The 24,359-nt window shown below is 44.5% G+C and overlaps 2 protein-coding genes across 2 annotated transcripts in view; one reads left to right on the forward strand and one right to left on the reverse strand.

Moving 5' to 3' along the window:
- The window catches only part of LOC132402335 (uncharacterized), a 109,123-nt gene extending 89,037 nt beyond the window's left edge, over positions 1-20,086 (reverse strand). Inside the window, exon 1 of the mRNA XM_059985213.1 lies at positions 19,940-20,086. Coding sequence (XP_059841196.1) covers positions 19,940-20,086 — 147 coding nt within the window. The remainder of the gene's footprint in view (positions 1-19,939) is intronic.
- An 836-nt stretch (positions 20,087-20,922) lies between these two features.
- Positions 20,923-24,359, forward strand: part of LOC132401524 (di-N-acetylchitobiase-like) — a 34,641-nt gene continuing 31,204 nt past the window's right edge. The window contains exon 1 of the mRNA XM_059983547.1: positions 20,923-21,073. Coding sequence (XP_059839530.1) covers positions 20,927-21,073 — 147 coding nt within the window. The 5' untranslated portion in view covers positions 20,923-20,926. The remainder of the gene's footprint in view (positions 21,074-24,359) is intronic.

A 24,359-nucleotide genomic window follows, 5' to 3' on the forward strand; every position in this document is an offset into this window, starting at 1 on the left:
TCGTTTCTTTCAATACACAGATATCAATCTCATTCGGAATCATCAATAGTTCACTCAACAGCTTTTTAAAGATTTAATCATTTAAAATTAGCTTTATTTGTCACACGTACATCCAAATGCAGCTAGTCATTGGTTGTACTTAAGGCAGAGGTTGATGGGTTCGTGATTAGTTGGGGTGTGAAAGGTTATGAAGGGGGTTGGAAGGGAAATTAATCAGACATGATGGATGGGCTGAATGTCCTAATTCTGTTCCTAAGCCTGATAGTCTTATGGTCTTATAACATGCAGTGAAATGCATCATTTACATCAATGACAACACAGTCCAAGGATGTTCTGGGGGCTGTTTGCAAGAGTCACCACACTTCCACTGCCAATATAGCATGCCCACAATTTACAAACCTAACCGGTATGTTTTTGAAAACCAGAGCACCCAGAGGAAAGCTACCTAGCCTAAAGGGGAACATACAAACTCCATACCGACGGCGGTGGGAACCGCACACTGTAAAGGGTTGCACTAACTGAAACATGACTGTGTTGTGGATGAAGCCTGAGAACCCCACTAGCCGCAAGAAGAGAGCATGATCTGGGTAGTGGGGGTGTTCTCTAATGATGGGCGCTGCTTTCCTGCGAAAATGCCCCATGTAGATATGCTCATTGGTGGGGAGGGCTTTACCCGTGATGGACTTTTGTAGGATTTTCTGTTCAAGGGCATTGCAGTTTCGATGCCAGGCTGTGATGCAATCAGTCATCATACTCTCCAGCAAATGTCTATAGAAGTTTGTCAAAGTTTTAGAAGCATGCTAAATCTTCCCAAACTCCTAAGGAAGTAGAGGTGCTTTCTTCATAATTGCACTTACATGCTGGGCCCAGGACAGATCCTCTGAAATGATAACACTGAGGAATTTAAAGTTGCTGACCCTCTCCACTTCTAATCCCCCAATAATGACTAGGTCATGGACCTCTACTTTCCTTCTCCTGAAATCCTGAAGTTTCATGTTCACTGGATCAGTTCCCGTCACCAACTCCATTAGATCACTAGCCTACCTGCTATCAAAAACATATATACAGAAAGATGCCAGAAAATTTCCAGTAACATCATGAAGGATCCCACCAACCCTGCTCATGGACTATTTGTCCCACTTCCAGCAAGGAGGAGGCTACATACCAGACACAAAAACAGTTACTTTCTCCAAGCTATAAGGCTGATCAACACCTCTACCATTTATTATTTCCTGTCAGTCACCTTATGTCCAGACACTCCTGTGCCTGGTGTCACTTTAGTATCATTATGGCGCTAAACGGCAACTCCTTTGTTTGCATCTTCAGAAACAGCTCTATTTCCTTCTTTAATATCTCTATTTTTCCCTTTCAGGGTTCTTTTGAAGACTCTGACCTGGAGTCGCACGCTGACTTTGGTTCTTTGCAGGAATGGGACCCGTCCTCAGGGCTTCATGACTGGCCGTTATTTGGCATGCCAAGGACCCGGCCTATGAGCTTCACTCACCTTCGGAGGCCCGAGATCTCATGGCTCTGGAGACAAGCAAATCGAAGATCGGTGTCCCGGCAGGAGATCGGTGTGTCGTGGGAGGCGGGAGACCTATGCTGGAGTACCCAGAGACCTGAGATCTTTGGGTACAGAGCTTGGAAAAAGCGACTCAACAGACTTCAAACATCATAAACCAATGAGTTGTTTGTTATGTCTCTCCTCTCGCTGTGAAACAGAGTTATCTCTTTCTCCCTTATTCAGGAGAGAGAGAGCCTGTGGTGTGTCAAATACCGGGTGAAGGAGTGGTCTTCAGGGTAACTGCAAGTCTGTGTCTTTGCTGTTGCTTTGCTGCATGCTTGAGTGCTCGGTGGGGGGTGTTGATGCTTTTATTTTGCTGGTGGGGGAGGAGGTCCATTGTTTGCTGCCGCTTACGCACGGGAGAGGGAAGCTGGGGGGGCTTTGGGGTTCTAACATTTAGCTGTCATACATTCTTCTGTTTTCATGGATGGTTGTGAAGAAAAAGCATTTCAGGATGTATATTGCATACATTTCTCTGACATTAAACTTACCTTTGAAACCTTTGAAACCCTTATGGACATACAATCGATCTATGTATATAAGCTATCTTATGTATTTGTATTTATCATGTTTTCATTATTATTGTGTCCTTTGCCTTGTTGTGTGCATTTTGTGCTGCTCACATTCAGTGACAATGATTTTGTTCTCCTTGACACTTGTGTACTGGAAGTAACATTAAACAACTGGGAATCTTGAACTATGCACCTTCAGTTTGACTCAGAGGAGGCTCACGAGAGTGAAAGGTTAACATAGGAAGAGTATTTCATGGCTCTGGGCCTGTTCTTGCTGGAGTTTAGAAGAATGGAGAGGGTGGGGATCTCATTGAAAACTATCGAGTATTGAAAGGGCAAGATAGAGTGGACTTGGAGAGGATGTTTCCTATTGCAGCTGAGTCTAGGACCAGAGGGCACAGGCTCAGAATAGAGGGACACTATTTAGAACAGAGACGAGGAGGAATTTCTTTAGCCAGAGGGTGGTGTATCTGTGGAACCCACTGCCATAGGCAGCTGCGGAGGCCAAGTCATTGAGTATATTTAAAACTGAGGTTGATACATTTTTGATTAATGAGGACATCAAAGGTTATGGGGAAAGGCAGAAGAATGTGGTTGAGAGGGATAATAAATCAGCCATGATGGAGTGGACTTGATGGGCCAAATGGTCATATTCTGTTCCTATGTCTTACAATGATATGAATTTTGTTGGAAACAATTGGATGAAAGGTTAATTGAGTTAAATCATGTTCAGCCTGCAATGAGAAACAATCTTCTTCCCCCAGGCTGCAAGACAACTGAACCCCCTGCCAGCGCGTATGAATCTCAGCATCAGTCTCATCGCCTGTGAAGTGGCAGTAGCGTCTCCCTGTTTACTTTCAACTTGTATCCTATATGCACCATATTAGTTGTTAATTTATTTGTGATAATATTACTTTAAGCGTTATGTGTGAGTTATATGTACTGTGTTGTACACTTTGGTCTGGAGGAACGTTGTTTTGTTTGGCGGTGTACATGTGTACAGTTGAGTGACAATGAATTTGAACTTAAACTTACATAGAACATGTAGCATAAAACATGCAACATACAACTTGGAACATAGAACATAGAATAGAGAACATAGACTCAGAAGAGTAAAGCCAGGTGCAGGCCATTCAGCCCACAATATCTGTGCTGAACACAATGCCAAACCAAACTAAATCTCCTCTGGCTGCACATGGCCCCTATCCCTTCATACCTTGCATCTTTTGTGTCCATTCGTCAGCCTCTTACACGCCACTATCATATCTACCTCCACCACCCCGGGAAGCATATTACACTACCCTCCACCCCCTGTGTAAAAGTCTTGCACCACACATCTCCTTTAAACTTACCCTCTCTCTCCTTGAATGCAGGCCTCTGGTACTTGACATTCCTAGCCTGGGTAAAGGACTAACTGACCAGCCTCTCATATTTTCTAAAGGGTTTCCCTCAGTCGCTCCAGAGAAAATAACCCAAGATTGGCAGATCTCTCGATATAGGTTACACTCTTTAATCCAGACAGCATCCTGGTAAACCTCTTCTGTACCTTCTACAAAGACTCCACATCCTGCCTATAATGGGGTGACCAGAACTGAGACTTCCCTCCAAGTTTACCCCCATCCTGCATGGGTGGAAACTGTGTGATAGTGGACTTGAAGGCTCGACAGTGGGTAGTCAAAACTGCCCAGCACCTCACTTGAACCAATCCATAAAATTTAACATTACTCAATTTTCCTAATTTCTGGTAATTTCTCCCTCTTCCCCTTCTCCTTTGCTCATTCTGGTTCCCCTCCTACCCCTTCTCTTCTGCTCACCTCCCTCTGGTGCCCCTCCTCCTCCCCTTTCTCCCATGTTCCACTCTCCTCTCCTATCAGATTCCTTCTTCTTCAGCCCTTTACATCTTCCACCTATCACTTCTCAGCTTCTTACTTCACCACCACTCCCTGACCTCTCACTTGATCTCATCTGTCACCTGTTATCTTGTAATCCCTCCCCTCCCCACCTTCTTATTCTGACACCTCCTCCCCTTTGTTTCCAGTCCTAATGAAGGGTCTCAGCCCGAAATGTTCTCTGTTTCAAGATTCAAGATTCAAAAACTTTATTGTCATTCTAACCGTACATCAGCTCTGCAGGGTAGAATGAGACAGCGTTTCCCAGAAGCAGTGCAATCATAACATAACAAATGCAACACTAAATAATAAACATAACAATAAATAGTAAAACACAACAGCCACATGTCAGTTAAAAACAAGTTATAAGTGTCCAGTGCAAGTTAAAAGTGTCCAAAGCAGAGTCAGGTAGAGCAGCTATTTAGCAGTCTGACTGCCTGTGGGAGGAAGCTGTTTAGTAGCTTTGTGGTTTTAGTTTTGATGCTCCTGTAACATTCCTCTCCATAGATGCTGCCTGACCTGCTGAGTTCCTTCAGCATTTTTGTATGTCACTCTGGATTTCCAACATTTGCAGAATCCTGTGTTTATGATTTAACATTACTCGTTTCAAATCCAAGGCAGAGGGGCTCTGAGAAGACTACAGAGAAATGTAATCACTGAAAATTTCTCAGATTCCCCTCCAATACTTCCATGAAAACAAACCAAGTTTTCCTACCCTCTCCTTATAATCCATACATCTAATCCAGGCAGCATCCTGGTGAGTCTCTTCTGCACCCTCTCCAAAGCCTCCACATCCTTCCTGTAATGGAGCAACCAGAACTATAACGTCTCTCCAATTTATCCCCATCCTGACAGGTTGCTTCCCGACGTTGTACGCAATGTGGTGGCTTGGGAGACTCTGCAACAGGGAGTCAAAACTGCCCAATGCATCACCAGCAACAGCCGTCCCACAATCAAGGACATTTATACAGAAAGGTTCCAGAAAAGGGCCAGTAACATCATGAAGGATCCCACCCTCCCTGCTCAAGGACTCTGTGTCCCACCCCCATCATGGAGGAGGCTACGCCACTTCCACACCAGGGACACCAGACTCAAAAACAGTGACTTTCCCCAAGCAGTAAGGCTGATCAACACCTACACCCACTAACCCACCCCTTCACACCCCCAATCACCACTAGTTCATCATTTCCTGTCAGTCACCTTATATACAGACACACCTGTCCTTAGCATGATTTTATGAATATAAAACTTAATCTATGCATAAAGACCATGAAACCACAAAACATAACTCATTCTGATCAACACGTACAAACAAGCTGGATGAACTCAGCAGGTCGGGCAGCATCGTTGAAATGAGCAGTCAATGCTTCGGGGCCGAGAACCTTTGTCAGGACTGAAGAAGGAGGGGGCAGAGGCCCTATAAAGAAGATGGGGGGAGGGTGGGAAGGTGCAGGTGAAAAACCAATCAGAGAAAAGATCAAGGGGTGGGGGAGGGGAAGCAGGGAGGGGATAGACCGGAGAGGCGAAGGAGGAATGTAAGGGGAAAGCACTATGGGTAGTAAAAGGCGTCAGAATCATGAGAGAGGTGATAGGCAGCTAGAAGAGGAGGCAGAGTGAAAGTGTGATAGCGAAAAGGAGAGGGAGGGAATTACCTGAAGTTGGAGAATTCGATGTTGATGCCAAGGGGCTGGAGACTACCCAGACGGTATATGAGGTGTTGCTCCTCCAGCCTGAATTTGGCCTCATCATGGCAGTAGAGGAGGCCATGTATGGACATATCCGAATGGGAATGTGAAGGAGAGTTGAAGTGAGTGGCAACCGGGAGATCCTGTCTGTTGTGGGTTGTGGGTTGACATGCTGAGTTCCTCCAGCTTGTTTGTACATGTGGATTTGACCACGGCATCTGCAGTGTACTTTGTGTGATAACTCATTCTGACAAGGGATCCAACCTGAAACCTGCTTCTTTCTTGAGGACTTGAGGGCCTGATTTACAGGGAAAAGTTGAATAGGTTAGGACTTTATTCCCTGGACTGTGGGAGAATGAGGGGAGATTTGATAATGATACACAAAATGAGGTGGGATATAGATAGGGTAAATGCAAGCTGACTTTTTCCACTGAGATAGCACACATGCCACCCTCTGACTAAAGAAATTCCTCCTCATCTCTGTTCTACATGACATCTCTCTGTTCTGAGACTGTGCCTACTGGTCCTGGACTTCCCCACTATTGGAAATATCTTCCCCATATGCACCCTAACTAGGTCTTTCAATATTTGATAGGTTTTAATGAGATCCTCCTTCATTCTTCTAAACTCCAGTGAGTCATGCCCAGAGCCATCAAACACTCCTCGTGTTAACCCTTTCATTCCCAGGATCATTCTCATGAACTTCCTCTAGACCCTCTCCAATGCCAGCACATCCTTTCTCAGATAAGCAGCCCAACAATTCTTGCTTTGTATCTGTACCATCATCAATGCCCAGCTGATATATATAAACACAAAAGATTCTGCAGATGCTGGAAATCTAAAGTAAGCCACACAAAATGCCGGAGGAACTCAGCAGGTCAGGCAGTGCTTATGGAAAAGAGTAAACAGTCACAGTTTCGAGCTGAGGTCCTCTAACGGGTCTTTTTCCCCTTCCCACCACCCCTTCCTTCTTATTAGGATTCTGCCCCCTTCCTTTTCAGCCCTGAAGAAGGATCTCAGCCCGAAACATTGACTGTTTATTCCTCCCGTTAGATACCGCCTGACCCGAATTCCTCCAGCATTTTGTGTGTGCTACTCTAGCTGATCTCGACTAACCACTTAACCTCTGCAATTTTCACCACTGGCACGTATTCTAAAACAAGGATCCATTGGATAAAACAGGCACACATCCGGTGAAGTGAAGCAGGGAGACTGTTTCTTAACGGAGGTGTGCTAATTAATTCAAAGTTCAAAGTTAATTTTTTATCAAAGTACATATATGTCACCATATCATACCCTGAGATTCATTTTCTTGCAGGCATTCACCATAAATACAAAGAAACATCTTCCAAGCAATGGAAAACACAAGACACACAAACAAAAGACAACAAACTATTCAAATACAAAAAGAAGAAAATATAATAAATAAATAGATAGATAGATAAATAAATAAATAAGCAAGCAAGCAATAAATATTGAGGACAAATATTGATGTTGAGATGAAGGGTCTTTAAAAGGAGTCGATAAGTCGTGGGAACAGTTGAGTGATAGGGAGAGTGAAGTTGAGTGAAGTTATCACAAGTACTTACCACAAAGAAGAAAGGGAAGACCCATAAAGCAGTGGACTGTTTCTCATGTCCCATTGCAGAATGCTCCGCGGCGCCTGTTCTGCAGAGCTATGAGCTATCGTGACCTCGCTCTTCCCTTCCTGAGATGTCACAAACACTTCAACATGTTTTTCTGCTCCGTTCCCTGACAGGTACAACGGGGATTGATTAATCTCCTCCTCCAGTGACCCTGATTACAGCTCCCTGATGTCAAAAGGAGACGTGATAAAGAAGCCACTTTGGTTCTTAAGAGGCTCTAAAGGGCTAATCAATGAGCTCTCCTCCTCAGGGGCGGCAAAGGCCTTTAGCTGTCCCTGCTTCCTGTTTTTTCCCCTCCAACTTCATGAGTCCAGGGATAGGAAAAGAAATGAGAGGTCGGACAAACTTGGGTTTTCTTCTCTGGAGTAGCGAAGGCTGAGGGGAGATCTGATAGAGGTTTACAGGATCCTGAGAAGCATAGATAGAGTAGACAGGCTCCCAGGGTTTCCCAGGGTTGAAATGTCTAATGCCACAGCACATGCATTTAAAGTGAGGAGGGGGTAATTTCAAAAGGGGAGTTTTACACAGAGTGCTGGACACATTGGAGACTGTGGTAGAACAAAGGAACCTGTGGAAAGTCCTGGCAATTCTAGACAATGTTTCTCACCCTCTGCATGCCACTTTGGCTGACCAGAGGAGCACTTTCAGTGATAGACTGAGACAACTGCGCTGCTCCAAAGAGTGCTGTATGAGGTCATCCTAATCCTCAGCCATTAGGCTCTATAATGAGTCACCCTACAGCCCCCACCTGTTGACCCCTCCTGGTCGACTGCTTGTGGTAACTTACTTTTTTATTCTTTCTTACTTCTAATATTTATATCCATTAACTTGTAATGCTACTGTGACACTGTAATTTCCTTTGGGATCAATCTATCCACCTGGGGTGGTGGTGGAAGCAGAAACATCAGGGATATTTAAAGGATGTTTAGATAGGCACATGAGTGTGAGGTGAGTGGGAAGATATGGACATTGTGTAGGGAGAAGAGATTAGTTTCGTTAGCTGTTTGATTACTAATTTAATTGGTTTGGCACAACATTTTGGGCCGAAGGGCCTAATCCTGTATTGTACTGATCTATGTTCTATGTTCTATAGAAGATCATGAACTGTCAGCAGAAAGAATCATGACCAAAAGACTCTAAGACATAAGAGCAGAATTAGGCCATTTAGCCCATCATGGTTGATTTATTATCCCTCTGAACCCCATCCTTCTGCCTTCTTCTCGTAACCTTGAAGGCCCTTTTTGATCAAAAACAAATCAACCTCCTCTTTAAATAAACACAATGACTTGGCCTCCACAGCTGCCTGTGACATTGAATTCCACACATTCACCACCCTCTGGCCAAAGAAATTTCACCTAATCTCTGTTCTAAAGGGATGTTTTCCGTTCTGGCCCATCTCATCTGTGCTGACTCTGTTGCCCAGTGAGTAGTCTTATCTGTTCACTCTGCTGACCCACGACTGTGCTGCAACACACAGCTCGAACCACATCATCAAGTTCACCGATAACACAACAGTGGTGGGTCTCATCAGCAAGAACGACAAGTCAGCTTACGGAGAGGAGGTGCAGCGGCTAACGGACTGGTGCAGAGCCAACAACCTGTCTCTTAATGTGAACAAAACAAAAGAGATGGTTGTTGACTTTAGGAGGGCACGGAGTGACCACTCTCTGCTGAACATCGACGGCTCCTCGGTAGAGATCGTAAAGAGCACCAAATTTCTTGGTGCTCACCTGACGGAGAATCTCACCTGGTCCCTCAACACCAGCTCAATAGCAAAGAAAGCCCAGGAGCATCTCTACTTCCTGCGAAGGCTGAGGGAAGTCCATCTCCCACCCCCTATCCTCATCACATTCTACAGAGGTTATATTGAGAGCACCCTGAGCAGCTGCATCACCGCTGGTTCAGAAATTGCACCATCTCGGATCGCAAGACCCTGCAGCGGATTGTAAGGTCAGCTGAGAAGATCATCGGGGTCTCTCTTCCCACTGTCATGGACATTTACATGTCACGCTACATCCGCAAAGGAAACAGTATTATGAAGGACCCCATGCACTCCTCATACAATCTGTTCTCCCTCCTGTCATCTGGGAAAAGGCTCCGAAGCATTTGGGCTCTCACGACCAGACAATGTAACAGTTTCTTCCCCCAAGCCATCAGACTCCTCAATACCCAGAGCCTGGACTGAAACCTTACTGCCCTATTGTCCTGTTTATTATTTATTGTAATGCCTGTACTGTTTTGTGCACTTTATGCAGTCCTGGGTAGGTCTGTAGTCTAGTGTAGTTTTTGTGCTGTTTTTCGTAGTTCAGTGTATTTTTGTATTGTTTCATGTAAACCATGGTCCTGAAAACTGTAGTCTTGTTTTTACCATGTACTGTACCAGCAGTTATGGTCGAAATGACAATAAAAAGTGACTTGATTTGACTTGACTGTGTTCAGCCCATGACCCTCTAAACCTCTCCTATCCATGGAATTATGGATTACTTTTAAATGTTGCTAACATGTCTGCTTTAACCACTATTTCTGGCAGCTCATTCTAATTCTCATCACCTTTTGAGTGAAGAGGGTGCCTCTGAAATTCTTTTCAAATCTCTCACCTTTGATCTCTCACCTCTGTCCTCTTGTTTTTAACCAACCCCCTCTCTCGGAAAAGACTACCTGCTTTCACCCTGTCTATGTCCCTCCTGGTCTTATACACCTCTGTCAGGTCATTGCTCAATCTCCTTGATTCCAGGGAATAAAGCCTTAGTTTACACAACCTCTCCATGTACCTCAGGCCCCCAAGACCAGGCACCATCCTGGCAAACCCTGAAGCACCGCGGTGGTTAGCATGACACAACCAGAGCTCGGGGTGTTCTGCAGTTCAGAGTTCAGTTCCAGCACCAGTCTGTGGGGAGTATCTATACATCCTCCCCGTGGAATGTGTGCGTTTCCTCCGGGCGCTCCGGTTTCCTCCCACAGTCTGAAGATGTGCCGGGAAGAATAATTAGGCATTGTGAATTGTCTCATGATTAGGCAGCATAGTTTAAAGGGCCAGAAGGGCCTACTCCATGCTCTATCACTGAATTACATTAAAAACTAAAAATTAATAAATCTTTTTGCACTCTTACTAGTTTAATGCCTTCTTTCATGTAGCAAGGCCACCAAAACTGTCTGCAAAACTCCACGTGTGTCGTCACTAACTTCTTAGATAACTGCAACATAACCTCCCAGCTTCTATACTCACTTCTCTGACTGATAAAAGCCAGCACGCCAATTGCCCTCTTCACCTTGTTGCTGCTTTCAGTGAACTATGAACTTTAGTCCTAGCTCCCTCTCTTGCATAACACACCCCAGAAATAGAGGGGACAAGTTGTGTTGTGCATTGTCCACTCTATAAGTACTATCCTGATCTGATCTCCCAAAACACAATTCCTTACATTGTCTGGATTAAAAGCCATTTGCTAATCTTCAGCCATGTACCAGACCAAGGTCATCCTGTTACTGTTCATCACAGCGACTAGGACTATAACGTCTCTCCAATTTAACCCCATCCAGTTACATGGAGTGCTGTTACAGGAAAGCAGCACCCATCATCAGGGACCCCCACCACGCAGGCCAGGCTCTCTTCTCACTGCTGTCGTCAGGGAGGAGGTACAGGAGCCTCGGGACTCACATCACCAGGTTCAGGAACAGTTAGTACCCCTCAGCCATCAGGCTCTTGAACCAGAGGGGATAACGTCACTCACCCCAACTCTGTACTGCTCCCTCAACCTATAGCCTCACTTTCAAGTTCTCTTCGTCTCATGTTCTTGATATTCATTGCTTATTTATTTATTTATTTATTTATTTATTATTTTTATATTTCCACAGTTTGTTGATTTTTGCACATTGGATGTTTGTCCATCTTGTAGTGTGCAGTCTTTTACCAATTATATTGTGTTTCTTTGTATTTACTGTGAATCCCACAAGAAAATGAATCTCAGGGTTGAAAATGGTGACATAATTTGGTAATAGACTTACTCTGAACTTTGATCCTCAGCATTGCCCATTTTGAGATCATCCTCATGCTATCTGTGCCTCGTGCACTCACATCGGAGTCACGTAGACGAAAACTAGAGGAAGACTCTGTGTGTTCTCAGTAACTGGATCCTCAGAACAGATGTTAATGCATGGGGGAAGATGACAGTTGCTTTTTTATTGCACGGAAGAATGTCCTTAATTGAAATTATCCCTCCTCCCAGAGGATACAATTAACAACCAAAGCCCTGCCTTCAGCATCGTAAACCCTGGAAGATGCTAATCTGGAAGAGAGGCAACAAATAAAAGAATCCGCTCTGCACCTGTAGGGCAGACGTGACTCTGTCCCAAGCCAGCTTAAGGCTCCTCCTTCACCTCCAGCGGCAGGTCCCGGGGTCAATGATGAAACTTGAAGCCCGATGGCTCTGGCCTTGCAATCACTGGTGTTTAGATGAATGGGGGGGGGGTCTCATTTAACCCTATTGAAAATATTGGAAGGCCTCAATAGAGTGGCTGTGGAGAGGCTGTGGGTGGGTCTAGGACCTGAAGGCACAGTCCCAGAATAGAGGCACGTCCATTTAGAACAGAGATAGGGAAAAAATTCTTTAGCCTGAGGGTGATGAACCTGTGGAATTTTTTGCCATGGATGGCAGTGGAGGCCAGGTCATTGGGTATATTAAAATGGAGGTTGATACATTCGTGGTTAGTAAGGACATCAAGGCTATGAGGAGAAGGCAGGAGAACGGGGTTGAGAGGGATAATACATCAGCCACGATAGAATGGTGGAGCCAGCTCAATTGGTCAAATGGCCTAACTCTGCTCCTATGTCATATTGTCTCATGGTCTTAACTCCAGAAATGGGCGGAAGCCTGGATCTGTGAGTCCATTCGGGAAGTTGAAATCAATTGTCTATAAATCCGAAAGTCTACTGGAGGCCAAAGATAGCTAATCTTAAGGTTGAAGAATTGTGTGTGTGTAGATGGGTGGGGGGTCAGGGAGGGAGGGAGGAATGGAACTTGTTTAGCTCTTGTTGTTTTGTTGCTGTTGTATTGTTGTACCGAACATTGCAGGCTAGCTGTGTTGCTGTCGGAATATGTAGTGGCAGATCTGGGCTGCAACCTGCACATCCCTAGGTGATGCTGTTTGTTAATGCAAACTAGACATTTCACTGTGCGGTCCAATGCACACGCAATCTGAAACTGAAAAGCCTCGTCAAACACACCGTCTGGCAAATGAGTGATGTTTGGGTTCAAGTCCATCGTTCCTGGAAATTGGCTATGCAGGCTGATAGGGTGGTACAGGAAGCATTTTGCCTGTCTTTATTTATTAAGAATCAAGTTCAAGTGTCAGAAAGCTGTGATACAGCTTTATAAAACTCTAGTTAGGCCACACCTAACAAAGTGGCCATTGAGATATATGTTGTGGTCTTCTGTTGCTGTAACCCATCCACTTCAAGGTTCAACCTGTTGTGCATTCAGAGGTGCTCTTTTGCACACCACTGTTATAATGAGAGGGTATTTGAGTTCCTGTCAGCTTGTGCCTAGTCTGGCCATTCTCCTCTGACCTCTCATTATTAAGGAGCTTTTGCACAAAGAACTGCTGTTCAATTTACACCAATTCTCTGTAAACTCTGGAGACTGTTGTGTGTGAAAACCCCAGATCAGCAGTTTCTGAGACACTCAAACTGCCCCATCTGGCACCAACAAACGTTCCACAGTCAAAATCACTTAGTTCACATTTCTTCCCCATCCTGATGTTTGGTCTGAACAACAACTGAACCCCTTTGACCATGTCTATATGCTTTCATGCATTGAGTTGCTGCCACTTGATTGGCTGATTAGCTAAACAAATAAAGGGATACGGGAAGAAAATACGAACAGGACTTTGGATAATTATTCGTGATTATATTGAATAGTGGAATTGACCACTGTTGTTACAAATTTCCATGTTTTTTCAGATAATCCGAAGCCCTTTGATCCATTGATTTATCTTTTCATCTTGTAAGAGTCTAAAGTCCTTTAATAATAACACAAAATTGATTTGAGGTATATTTGCTCTTGTTTCTGCCTCAAGGTTTATACCGTGAAATGATAGTACAAAGGATGGACTTTTCAGTACATCCTCATTTACAACCCTGCCAGTTTGTACCTTTGGGACTGATGGATAAGTTTGAAGAAATTGCTTGTCTTTACCTATTTTGAAGGGAGCTACTCCACTATAAAATATTTCTAGAATATTTCCTGAAATTCGTAATTATAGAGAGCTTTCACAGAAGATCAATTGTCATCATCTATTTAGATTAATGAACGGCTTAATGCAATTTCAGTATAAGTTTCTTGGTTGAATCAGCTAATGTAGAAATAAAATTTAGATTCAGTGATTACCTGATCTGTTTGGAGGGAAGCAACACTGTGGGCTGCGGGATGTGATCTTGAGCTGTGCTGTTTAATGTTCCAGAAACACAGAGCATTGGGGGTCAACACACACAATGGCGGAGGGGCTCTGCAGGTCAGGCAGCATCTATGGAGGAGAATAAACAGCCAACGTTTCAGGCTGAGACCTTCCATCAGGACTTAGCAGGCCTTCATCAGGTCTCGGCATGTTAAGCCGGGAAATGGGGTTGAGGAGAGAAAAAAAAAGGATCAGCCATGATTAAATGGCGGAGAAGACTCGATGGGCCAAGTGGCCTAATTCTGTTCCTATCTTATTTGCATTAATGAGGTGTACAGGAGCACCTGATAAAGAGGCCACTGAGTGGACTAAAAATAAATGAAGGCTGCAGGTAGTGCAGATGTGAGCCAGATAGTGAGGCGGTGTTCATGGGTTCATAGACTGCTCAGTAATCTGATGGTGGAGGGGAAGAAACTTTCCTAAAATTTGACTCTGCACTGTTAGGACCCTGTACCCTGATGGTAGTAATGAGAAGAGGGCATGTGCTGGATGGTGAGGGTCCTTAATGGTGGATGCCACTTTCCTGAGGTATCATGTGTTAAGGATGTCCTCGAAGGTGGGGAGGTTTGTGCCCGTGACCTAGCTGGTTGAGTCTACCTCTAACACAACTTCAGAACTGGCTACCAAAATCTGGGTTGTCTTGAAAGGGAAGTGAAAGATGTTATGGAAACACTGCTCTTTTCCTTTAGAGTAACACACACAAAATGCTGGAGGGACTTAGCAAGTCAAACAGCATCGGTGGAAAGAAATAAACAATTGTCACCTCTGTATCTCATCCTGACGAAGGGTCTCGGCCCAAAATGTTGACTATTTATTCCCTGTGTAGATGCTACTTGACCCGCTGGGGTCCTCCAGCATTTTGTGTGTGTTACTCCGGGTTTCCAACACCTGCAGAATCCCTTGTGTTTAGATTTCTGTGGAAATCTCCACTCAGCCGGTTTCTGTGGTACCAGCTTGTGGGAGGAATTGTTTTGCTGTTGTTGCTAAGGTTCCGGAGTGGTTTTCTCTGATCCTGGCTCCCATGAGTCTGAGGCGGACGCGGCCCTGTCCTCTGTGACCTTCAGGCCTCTCGAGCAACGAGGTGATGATTTGTGCCCCTCTGTAATCACCGCTGGTTAAATTGCTGCTCTCTGAATGACATTAAGTGGGCAGCTTATTAATCACCACTCATTGTGAGGGAAGAGGCAGTAAGCGTTCTGCGGCTGGACTCTTTCTGTGATGTAAAGAGGACGGGGGCTGGAGGGCAATGGCAAGGGAAAGGGGCAAGGGTGAGGACAGGTGGTAAGAAATTACCTGACTTGCTGAGTTTTGTGCGTGTTGTCAGGAAGTTCATGAATAACCCGAATGTATCTGCCTCAGCACCACACCTAGCAGAGCATTCCACAGTTATGGACACAGCTCAGCACATCAGAGAAACCAGCACCCCCTCCACGGACTCAGTGTAGCAGCCAGTATCATCAAAGACCCCACCCACCCCGGGCATTCTCTCTTCTCCCCTCTCCCATCAGGCAGAAGACTCATAAATCTGAAAGCACGTATCACCAGGCTCAAGGGCAGCTTCTACCCCACTGCTATGGGACTCTGATATTTGGAATCATACCTGATTCAAAGGAAGCTGGTTGTGGTAGTTGGAGGTCAATCATCTCATCCTCAGGACATCACTGCAGGAGTTCCTCGGGGAAGTGTCCTAGGACCAGCCATCTTCAGCTGCTTCATCAATGAGCTTCCTTCTGTCATAAGGTTAGAAGTGGGGATGTTCGCAGATGATTGCAGTGTTCTACACCATTCATGACTCCTCAGATAGTGAAGCAGTTCATACCCAAAACAGGAGGACCTGGACAATATCTAGGCCCGGGCTAACAAGCGGCAGGTAACATTCGAGCCACACAGTGCCAGGCAATGACCATGTCCAACAAGAGAAGTTCTAACCATCGTCCCTTGACATTCAGGGGCATCACCATCACTGAATCCCCTACTATCAACATCCTGGGGGGTTACCATTGACAAGAAACTGAACTGGTCTAGCCATGTAAACACCGTGGCTACCAGAGCAGGTCAAAGGCTAGGAATCCTGCGCCTTGTGACACTCACCTCCTGACTCCCCAAAGCCTGTCCACATCGACAAGGCTCAGGTCAGGAGCATAATGGAATACTCGCCACTCGCCTGGATGAGTGCAGCTCCATCAACACTCAAGAAGCTTGACACCATCAGTACAAGGCAGCCCACTTGATTGGTACCCCTTCCACAAGCATCCAACCCCTCCACCATCAATGAACAGTTGCAGCAGTTTGTACAAAGCAGAACCTTCCAGACCAATGACTACTACCTTCTAGAAGGACAAGAACAGCAGATACCTGGGAACACCACAACTGGAAGTCCCCCTCCAAGTCACTCACCATCTTGACTTGAAAACATATTGCTGTTCCTTCATTGCCGCTGAGTCAAAATCATGGAATTCCCTCCCTAACAGCACTGTGGGTATACCTACACCTCAGTGACTGCAGCTCATCACCACCTTCTCAAGGGCAGCGAGCGATGGGCAATAAATGCTGGCTTAGCTGGCGACGTCCACATCCTGTAAATGAATAAATTTTTTAAAATGACAAGTTCTCTAGTATAAGATGGACTCTTGTCCTCAGAGTCTACCTTGTTATAATCTTACACTTTAGTGTCTGTCAGCCCTGCACGTTCTCATGGCTGTTATTTTATTCTGCATTGTTCTACCTCAATTCACTGTGTAACAAAATCTGTATGGATTCAAGATTGTTTTATGTCATTTACAGGACACAAATGTAGAGGAGAACAAAATATTTATTACTCCAGATCTGATGCAGAAAAAAAATCACGATAGGGTAAAGAACACAATAATAATAAAAAACATAATATAAATACATAAGATAGCTTATATACATAGATTGATTGTATGTCCGTAAAGTGACACTAGGCACAGGAGTGTCTGTACATAAGGTGACTGACAGGAAATGATGAAGTAATGGTGGTTGGAGGTGTGGAGGGGTGGGTTAAGCAATGCTAGGCACAGGAGTGCCTGTAACTAGGGCAACTGACAGGAAATGATGAAGTAGTGATGGTTGGGGGTGTGGAGGGGTGGGTTAGTGGGTGGAGGTGTTGATCAGCCTCACTGCTGGGGGTAAGTAACTGTTTTTGAGTCTGGTGGTCCTGATGTAGATGCTACATAGCCTCCTCCCTGATGGGAGTGGGACAAACAGTCCATGAGCAGGGAGGGTGGGATCCTTTACTATGTTACTGGCCTTTTTCTGGCACTGTTCTGTATAGACTGTGTGCCCCTGATGGTGGGTAGGCTGGTGCCAGTGATGTCTAACTACCTCATAATTCCTTTTATTGTGCACTTTTTAATTACCTATGGTAACTTCGTCTTTGAGCCACAGTGCTGATGCAAAACAACAAACTTCATATCATCTAAGTCAGTGATAATAAACCTGACTTCTGATTCTTGACACAGATGACAGAACTGCTGGCAAATGAGCCCACAATTAAAGATGATGGAAAAATTAAAGTTGAAATTGTGAATGTATACAGATTCTTGTAAACCAGCCGACAAGGAAATGTTTACACAGACAGAGAGGCAGCTTTGGGAACAACACAGTCTAGTAAAAAGAAAATAATTGACCAAGTGGAACTTAATAAACACTAGAGATTCTGCAGTTGCTGGAAGCCTAGAGTGACACCTACAAAAAGAAATAAACAGTCAAGATTTCTGACCAAGATCCTTCATACCACTACTCTCTGAGTGAAGTTCTCCCTCATACTCCCCTTAAACATTTCACCTTTCACCCTTGACCCATGACCTCACCCAACCTCAGTGTAAAAGCCTGCTTGCATGTACTCTATCTATACCCCTCATAATTGTGTATACCCCTATCAAATCTCCCTTCTATGCTCAGGTGGGGAGAGGGGGAGGAGTACAGGCTGGCAGGTGAAGCCAGCTGAGGGAGAAGGTGGGTGGGTGAGGAGTGGGTATGAGGAAAGAAGCTGGGAGGTGATAGATGGGAAGGGTAAAGGGGTGAAGAGGGAATCTGATAAGAGAGGAGACCGGACCATGGAGAAAGGTGGAGGAGGTGCACAAGAGGGGAGTGTGAAATTTGTTGTTTTGAGGCAGCTAATTACTATGTTACAATCAGAAATATATAGGTAGTGCAATAAGAGGTTATGTTGTCTTTAATTTAAAGATACAGTGTGTAAAAGGCCCTTCTGGCCCTTCAAACTGTGCTGCCCAGTAACCCACCGAATTAACCCTAGACTAATCACAGGACGATTTACAATGACTGATTAATCTTCTAACTGGTATGTCTTTGGAGTGTGGGAGGACACTGGAGCATCGGGAGGAAACCCACAGTACACAGGAAGGAACATACCAGAAATGAGCCCCAAAGTTTGACGCCCCGAGCTGTAATAGTGTCACATTAATCGCTACTCTGCCATGGCGTTGGTTCATGCAGGGAATGGAGAGATTTCTACAATGTGCAGATGAGATTGGTTTGGATTGGTATTGTGGTGGACAGAGAGATTGTGGGCTGCAGGGCCTGTTCCTGTGCTGTACAGGCTACAAACACCCAACTCATTAACGGCCCATGCAATAACTTGTGACATTGTTGGAGAGGAGTGAATCAAGACCCAAAAAATTCACCGTGATAGTGGTAAATCTTTAGAATAGGTTGTCCAAGCCTCAGGTAACCCTAGTGATGTCAGTAACTATTACAGAAACATGTCTTATATGAGATACCGGTGGCACAGTACAGTACTTTACAGTACTAGCGACCCAGGCTCATTGCCCCCCACTGCTGTAAGGAGTGTGTACATTCTCCCTCAGACCGCATGGGTTTCCTCCGGGTGCTCCGGTTTCCTTCCACAGTCCAAAGATATACCAGATAGTAGATTAATTGCTCAATGTCCAGTGATTAAGTTAGGGTTAAATCAGTGGTTAATGGGTGGGATGGCTCAAAGTGTCGGAAGGACCTATTCCATGCTGTATCTCAATAAGCAAGACGTGGCTGAGGCCTAATTCAGAGCATTGTGTGTAGTTTTGGTCACCTACCTACAGGGAAGATTTCAATAAGACTGAAAGAGTACAGAGAAAAGTTATGAGGATTTTGCCAAAACTGGAGGACTTGAGTTACAGGGAAAGGTTGAGTAGGTTAGGACTTTATTCCCTGAAGTGTAGGAAAATGAAGGGAGATTTGATAGAGGTATACAAACTTATGAAAGGTATAGACAGGGTAAATGCAAGCAGGCTTTTGCCACTGAGGTTGGGTGATACTAGAATTAGAGGTCATGGGTTAAGTGTGAAAGGTGAAATGTTTAAGGAGAATGTAAGGGGGAACTTCTTCCCTCGGAGGTGAAATGAGCTGCCGATGCAAGTGGTGGTTATGGGCTGGATTACAACATTTAAGAGAAATTTGTATAGATACATGGATAGGAGGGGTATGGGTGGGGGGGGCTATGGTCCTGCTATGGGTCAATGGGACTAGGCAAATTAATAGTGTGAAATGGAACATATGGGCTAAAGTGCCTGCTACTCTGCTGTAGTGCTCGATAACACTTGACTCTAAAACGGGGAAGTTGAACTCGAGAAGCATGTTCCGACCAGAATTGTGTGTGCCACTTTCCAACCTCATTTGGACCAAAGACAATGTTTTACTTTGATACGTCACCGATGTTCTCAGAAGCAAAGATCAGCAATCTTAGTGTTCTATCTCTGGATGATAATGTTCTGCCCAAGTCAGTTCTGTTGGCATCCATCTGGCTTGGTTCTTTACTGGTTGTTCACCCACTTTGGCGCTGGAAAGTGTTGGAAAGGGAGAACATCGTTCATGAAGAAACACCTAGTATTTCAGGCTGAGACTTGTGGACTTCCAGCTTCTGCAGAATCTCGTGCGTTTAGAATTTAATGCACGTACACCAAGAGATGGTGAGACCACAAATCTATTGCTTATCTGTTGCTGTCAGGAAAGGATTCCAGAGCAAAACAGTCTGGTTGCCTCATTATAGGAAGGATGTGGAAGTTTCAGAGAGAGTACAGAAAAGATTTACCAGGAGGCTGCCTGGATCAGAGGGAATGTCTTGTGAGGGTAGGTTGAGCAAGCTAATGTTTTCGCTCTTCGCTCCAAAGGAGGATATGAAGCAATTTGATAGAGTTGTACAAGATGATAGCACCGAATCTCTGCGTTCATGACCTGCTTCATATTTCTTCTGCCTTTTCTCCTCGATAGCTGGGATTGACTTCCTGACAAAGCAGTGCCAGCTTCTTCTGTCCAAAGCATCTTTCTCCCAGGTGTTGACATTCATGTCAGTGTTCTTCATATGGCGCTTGAGCACATCTTTGTATCGCAGCTTCTGACCTCCGTGCTAGACCAGTCAAATCACAAATGCGACCGATGTAGGAGACGGTGCAGATCCAATGCTGATCTTGTGGCCCATAAACATGCCTGCAGAGGCTAAACTCTCAGCACAGTCAACATCAAAATTGATGACAGCCGAAGACAAGAGAGAAGACAAGATGATAAGAGGTATAGATCAAGTAGGCAGCCAGAGACTTTTTCCCAGAACAAAAATGGCTAATACAAGGAAGGATAATTTTAAGGTGATTAGAGGAAAGTACTGGGGAGGATGTCAGAAGTAGTTTTTTGTTAATCAAGAGAGTGGTGGGTGAGTGGAACATTCTGCTGGTGGGGCATGGTAGAGGCTGATACATTAGGGATATTTTAGAAATTCTTAGGTAGCCATGGATGATAGAAAAACTAGAGGGCTATGTGGGAGAAAAGCATACTGTAGATAGCTCTTTGATTCACTCTGACTTCTCCTCTTCCTTTCCAGTCCTGAAGAAGTGTCTTGGCCCAAAATGTGGACTGTTTATGCTTTCCCATAGATGCTGCCTGACCTGCTGATTCCTTCAGCATTTTGTGTGTGTTGCTCTGGATCTCCAGCATCTGCAGGATCCCTTGTGCTTGAGATTGCTCTTAGAGCAGGTGAAAAGTTTGATAACCACATCATGGGTCAAAGCGACTGTATGGTACCTTCACCAGAAACATGTTGTTCATTACCAGGGTTAGTTTGAAACTTGTGTCAATGATTGACTGTTACAGCTGGGTAAGTGGTTAGCGAATGAAACCGGTCAGCCAGGGCAGAGCACAGGCAGACGGGATGCTCTGCAGTTCAGCTGTGGGACTAGCTCTGCTCGCAATATGGGTCCTCAGCGTTTCTGGGAAACAACAAACCAAATGTCACTGCAAGAACCTGGCTCTGTGCCAACCCGTAATCCAAAATGAGCAGATGAAGAAGGACAAGGAGGTGAGTGATGTGTACGCTGATAGTAAGGGTCTATGTGAGGTTGGGAAGCTTATCAAATCAGAGCCTGCTATCTACGTTCAACTCATTGTGCATACTTCAGAGTCATAGAGTGATACCGCTTAGAAACAGGCCATTCGGCCCACCTCTGCCATGCTGACCTCATGAGCTAACTTTACTCGGAGTAAAGTAAAGGAGGGCTGTCAAAGTAAGCTTTTTTTACACAGAGAATGGTGAGTGATTGGAACGTGCTGCCAGGTGTGGTGGAGGCAGATACATTAGGGACACTTAAGAGACTCTTAGATAGGTACGTGGATGAACAAAAAATAAAGGGCCACGTAAGAGGAAAGGATTAGAATAGGTTCAAGGGTCAGTACAACATCGTTCACTGTGCTGTTAAAGTTTTTGACCCACTTCCCTCTAAGTCAGGGGTTCCAAACCTTTTTTTTTTAATGCCATGGACCCCTACCATTAACCAAGGTTTCTGTGGACCCCAGGCTGGGAGTCCCTGCACAGTTCCTATCTGTGTACCCCTGATAAGCTTTGGAATTGTACCAGCCTCTACTACCTCTTCTGGCAATTCATTCCATATACTCAAAACCCCTTGTGTGAAAAATGTGTCCTTCTGGTCCCCTTTAAACCTCCCTCTTCATGTTAAAGCTACACTCTCTAATTTTAGAATCCCCTACACCTGAAAAATCTGGGACCATTCACCTCTTTTTTGTCCCCCGTGATTTTATACACCTCTATAAGAACATTACAGCTCAGTACAAGTGTTTTCGCCAACTATGTTCTGCTAACCTTATAACCTACTCCAAGATCAATCTAACCTTCCGTCCCACATAGCCTCCACTTTTCTATCATCCATGTACCTAGCTAAATGTCCCTAATGTATCTGTCTCAACCACAACTCTGACAGCAAGTTCCACACATCCATTACTCTGTGTAAAATACTAACTTCTGATATCTCCCCTATACTTACCCCAAACACCTTTACATTATGCCATCTCATATTAGCCATTTCCATCCTGGGAAGCATGCCTCTAGCTGCCCACTCATTCTATGCTTCTTACCCTCTTGTACGCCTCTATCAAGTCGCCTCTCATCCTACTTCTCTCCAAAGAGAAAAGCCTTGGCACACTCAACCTGTCCACGTAGGGCAAGCTCTCCGATCCAGGCAGCGTCCTGGCAAATCTGCTCAACACCCTCTCTCAAGCTTCCACATACTTCCTACAGTCCTAATCCTAACAATCGCCCTAACTCTTCCACATCCATCCGATACAGGGGTGACCAGAACAGAACACAATATTGCAAGTCTCCCCGACTGGTGAAGGCCAACACATCATACACTTTCTAAACAACCCAAGCAATGTACATGGCAGCTTTGAGGCATAGTTTCACAGAATCATAAAGTACTACAGCACAGATCATCTCGTCCATGCCAGACTATTATTCTGCCTAATCCCATTGACCTGCACCCAGATCAAAACTGCATCCATCACTTTTGATGGCAGCTTTCTATACTTGCATCACCCTCTGAGTGAAGTAATTCCCCCTCATATCCCCTTTAAACATTTCACCTTTCACCCTTAACCCATGACTTCCAATTATAGTGCCACCCAACCTCAGTGGAAAAGCCTGCTTGCATTTACCCTATCTATACCCCTCATTATTTTGTATACTCTATCAAATCTCCCCTCAGTCTTCTATGTTTTATTTTCCAGGGAATTAAGTCCTAATGTATTCCACATTTCCCTATAAATCAGGTCTTCAAGTTCCAGCAACATCTTTGTAGATTTTCTCTACACTCTTCATTTTCAGAATTAGAATTTGTTTAAATCTTATATCCATCCCACAACATGAGGGAGTAAAACTCTTTGTGTTATGACTCCATTGCAATATACAAATGTGTGAATTTAAAAGTCTAATGGCTTGTAGAAAGAAGCTGTCCCGTAGCCTGTTGGTCCTGGCTTTAATGCTGTGGTACCATTTCCCAGACAGAAGCCATTGAATCAGTTTATGGTTGGGGTGACTAGTGTCCCTGATGACCGTCCAGGCCTTCTTTCTGCTCCAGCTGATATAAATGTCCTCAGTGGAGGGATGTTCACATCCAAAGATGCACTAGGCCGTCTGTAGCATTCTCTGCAGTGCCCTGCTATCAAGGTTGGTGCAGATCCCATACAAGGCAGTGATACAGCCAGTCAGGATGCTCTCAAAGATTCCCCTGTAGAAGGTCTTGAGGATTTGGGGGTTCATGCTGAACTTCTTCAGTCGCCTGAGATAGAAGAGATGCTGTTGTGTTTTTTTTTGCTACACAGGCAGTGTGTACAGTCCAGTTGAGGTTTTTGGTCATGTGTATACTGAAGAACTTGAAACTACTCACCCTCCCAACTACAGACCCATTGTTGTTGATTGGGCTGAGCCTTTCTCAGTTCCTCCTGTAATCCCCAATCAGCTCTCTTGTTTTTTAGATATTGAGGGAGAGGTGTTGTCCTGACTGTAGGTAGGTGACCAGAACTACCCAGATGAGACGATGATGGAGCCCCACAGCTCCAGCTACGAGTGCGTTGACTGATCCAGACTCACACCTCTTCATACCTCCTGCTCTCATTGATCTGCAACAACCTAGGACAGACCAACAACAACAGATCTCCTTCATACCAATATCCACTTTGCTGGTCTTCGAATGCAGAGCGGAAAGCAGAGATCTCACTTCTAACTCCCCATGTCCCTGTCTCTAAACACTAATTTAATCCCTAACTCCCCACATCCCTGTCCCCAAACACTAATCTGACCTCAAACTCCCGACATCCCTGTCCCTAAACACTAATCAGACCTCTAACCTCCTACATTTCTGTCCTGAAACCCTAATCTTTTCTTTTCCAATATTTTTATTAGTTTCTACATAGAAAAATACAGAGTACAAGAAAGTGTATATAAAAGGTCAGAGAAGATAAAAAAAACACCAGTTACTTTAAATCTGATCATAATAACAATTACATTACCCAGTATTCATATAAGTTAATCAATAGTTATATTAAACTATACTAATTTATTACAAAAGGAAAAAACTATCTCACACCTATCAAGACCGAAGCTGTTCAATAAGGAGAAAAGAAGGTAAATATCTTCTTATATAATAAAACTTAATAATAGCCAACATCTGAGTTTAAACAACGAATTGAAGGTTTTGAAAATAATTCAGAAAAGGTCCTCACAAAGTTTGAAAGTCTTGACAAGATTCAGAAATTGAACAACAAATCTTCTCTAAATCTAAACATGACAACGT

This window comes from Hypanus sabinus, chromosome 11 (assembly GCF_030144855.1).
Source record: "Hypanus sabinus isolate sHypSab1 chromosome 11, sHypSab1.hap1, whole genome shotgun sequence".
Classification (NCBI taxonomy): domain Eukaryota; kingdom Metazoa; phylum Chordata; class Chondrichthyes; order Myliobatiformes; family Dasyatidae; genus Hypanus; species Hypanus sabinus.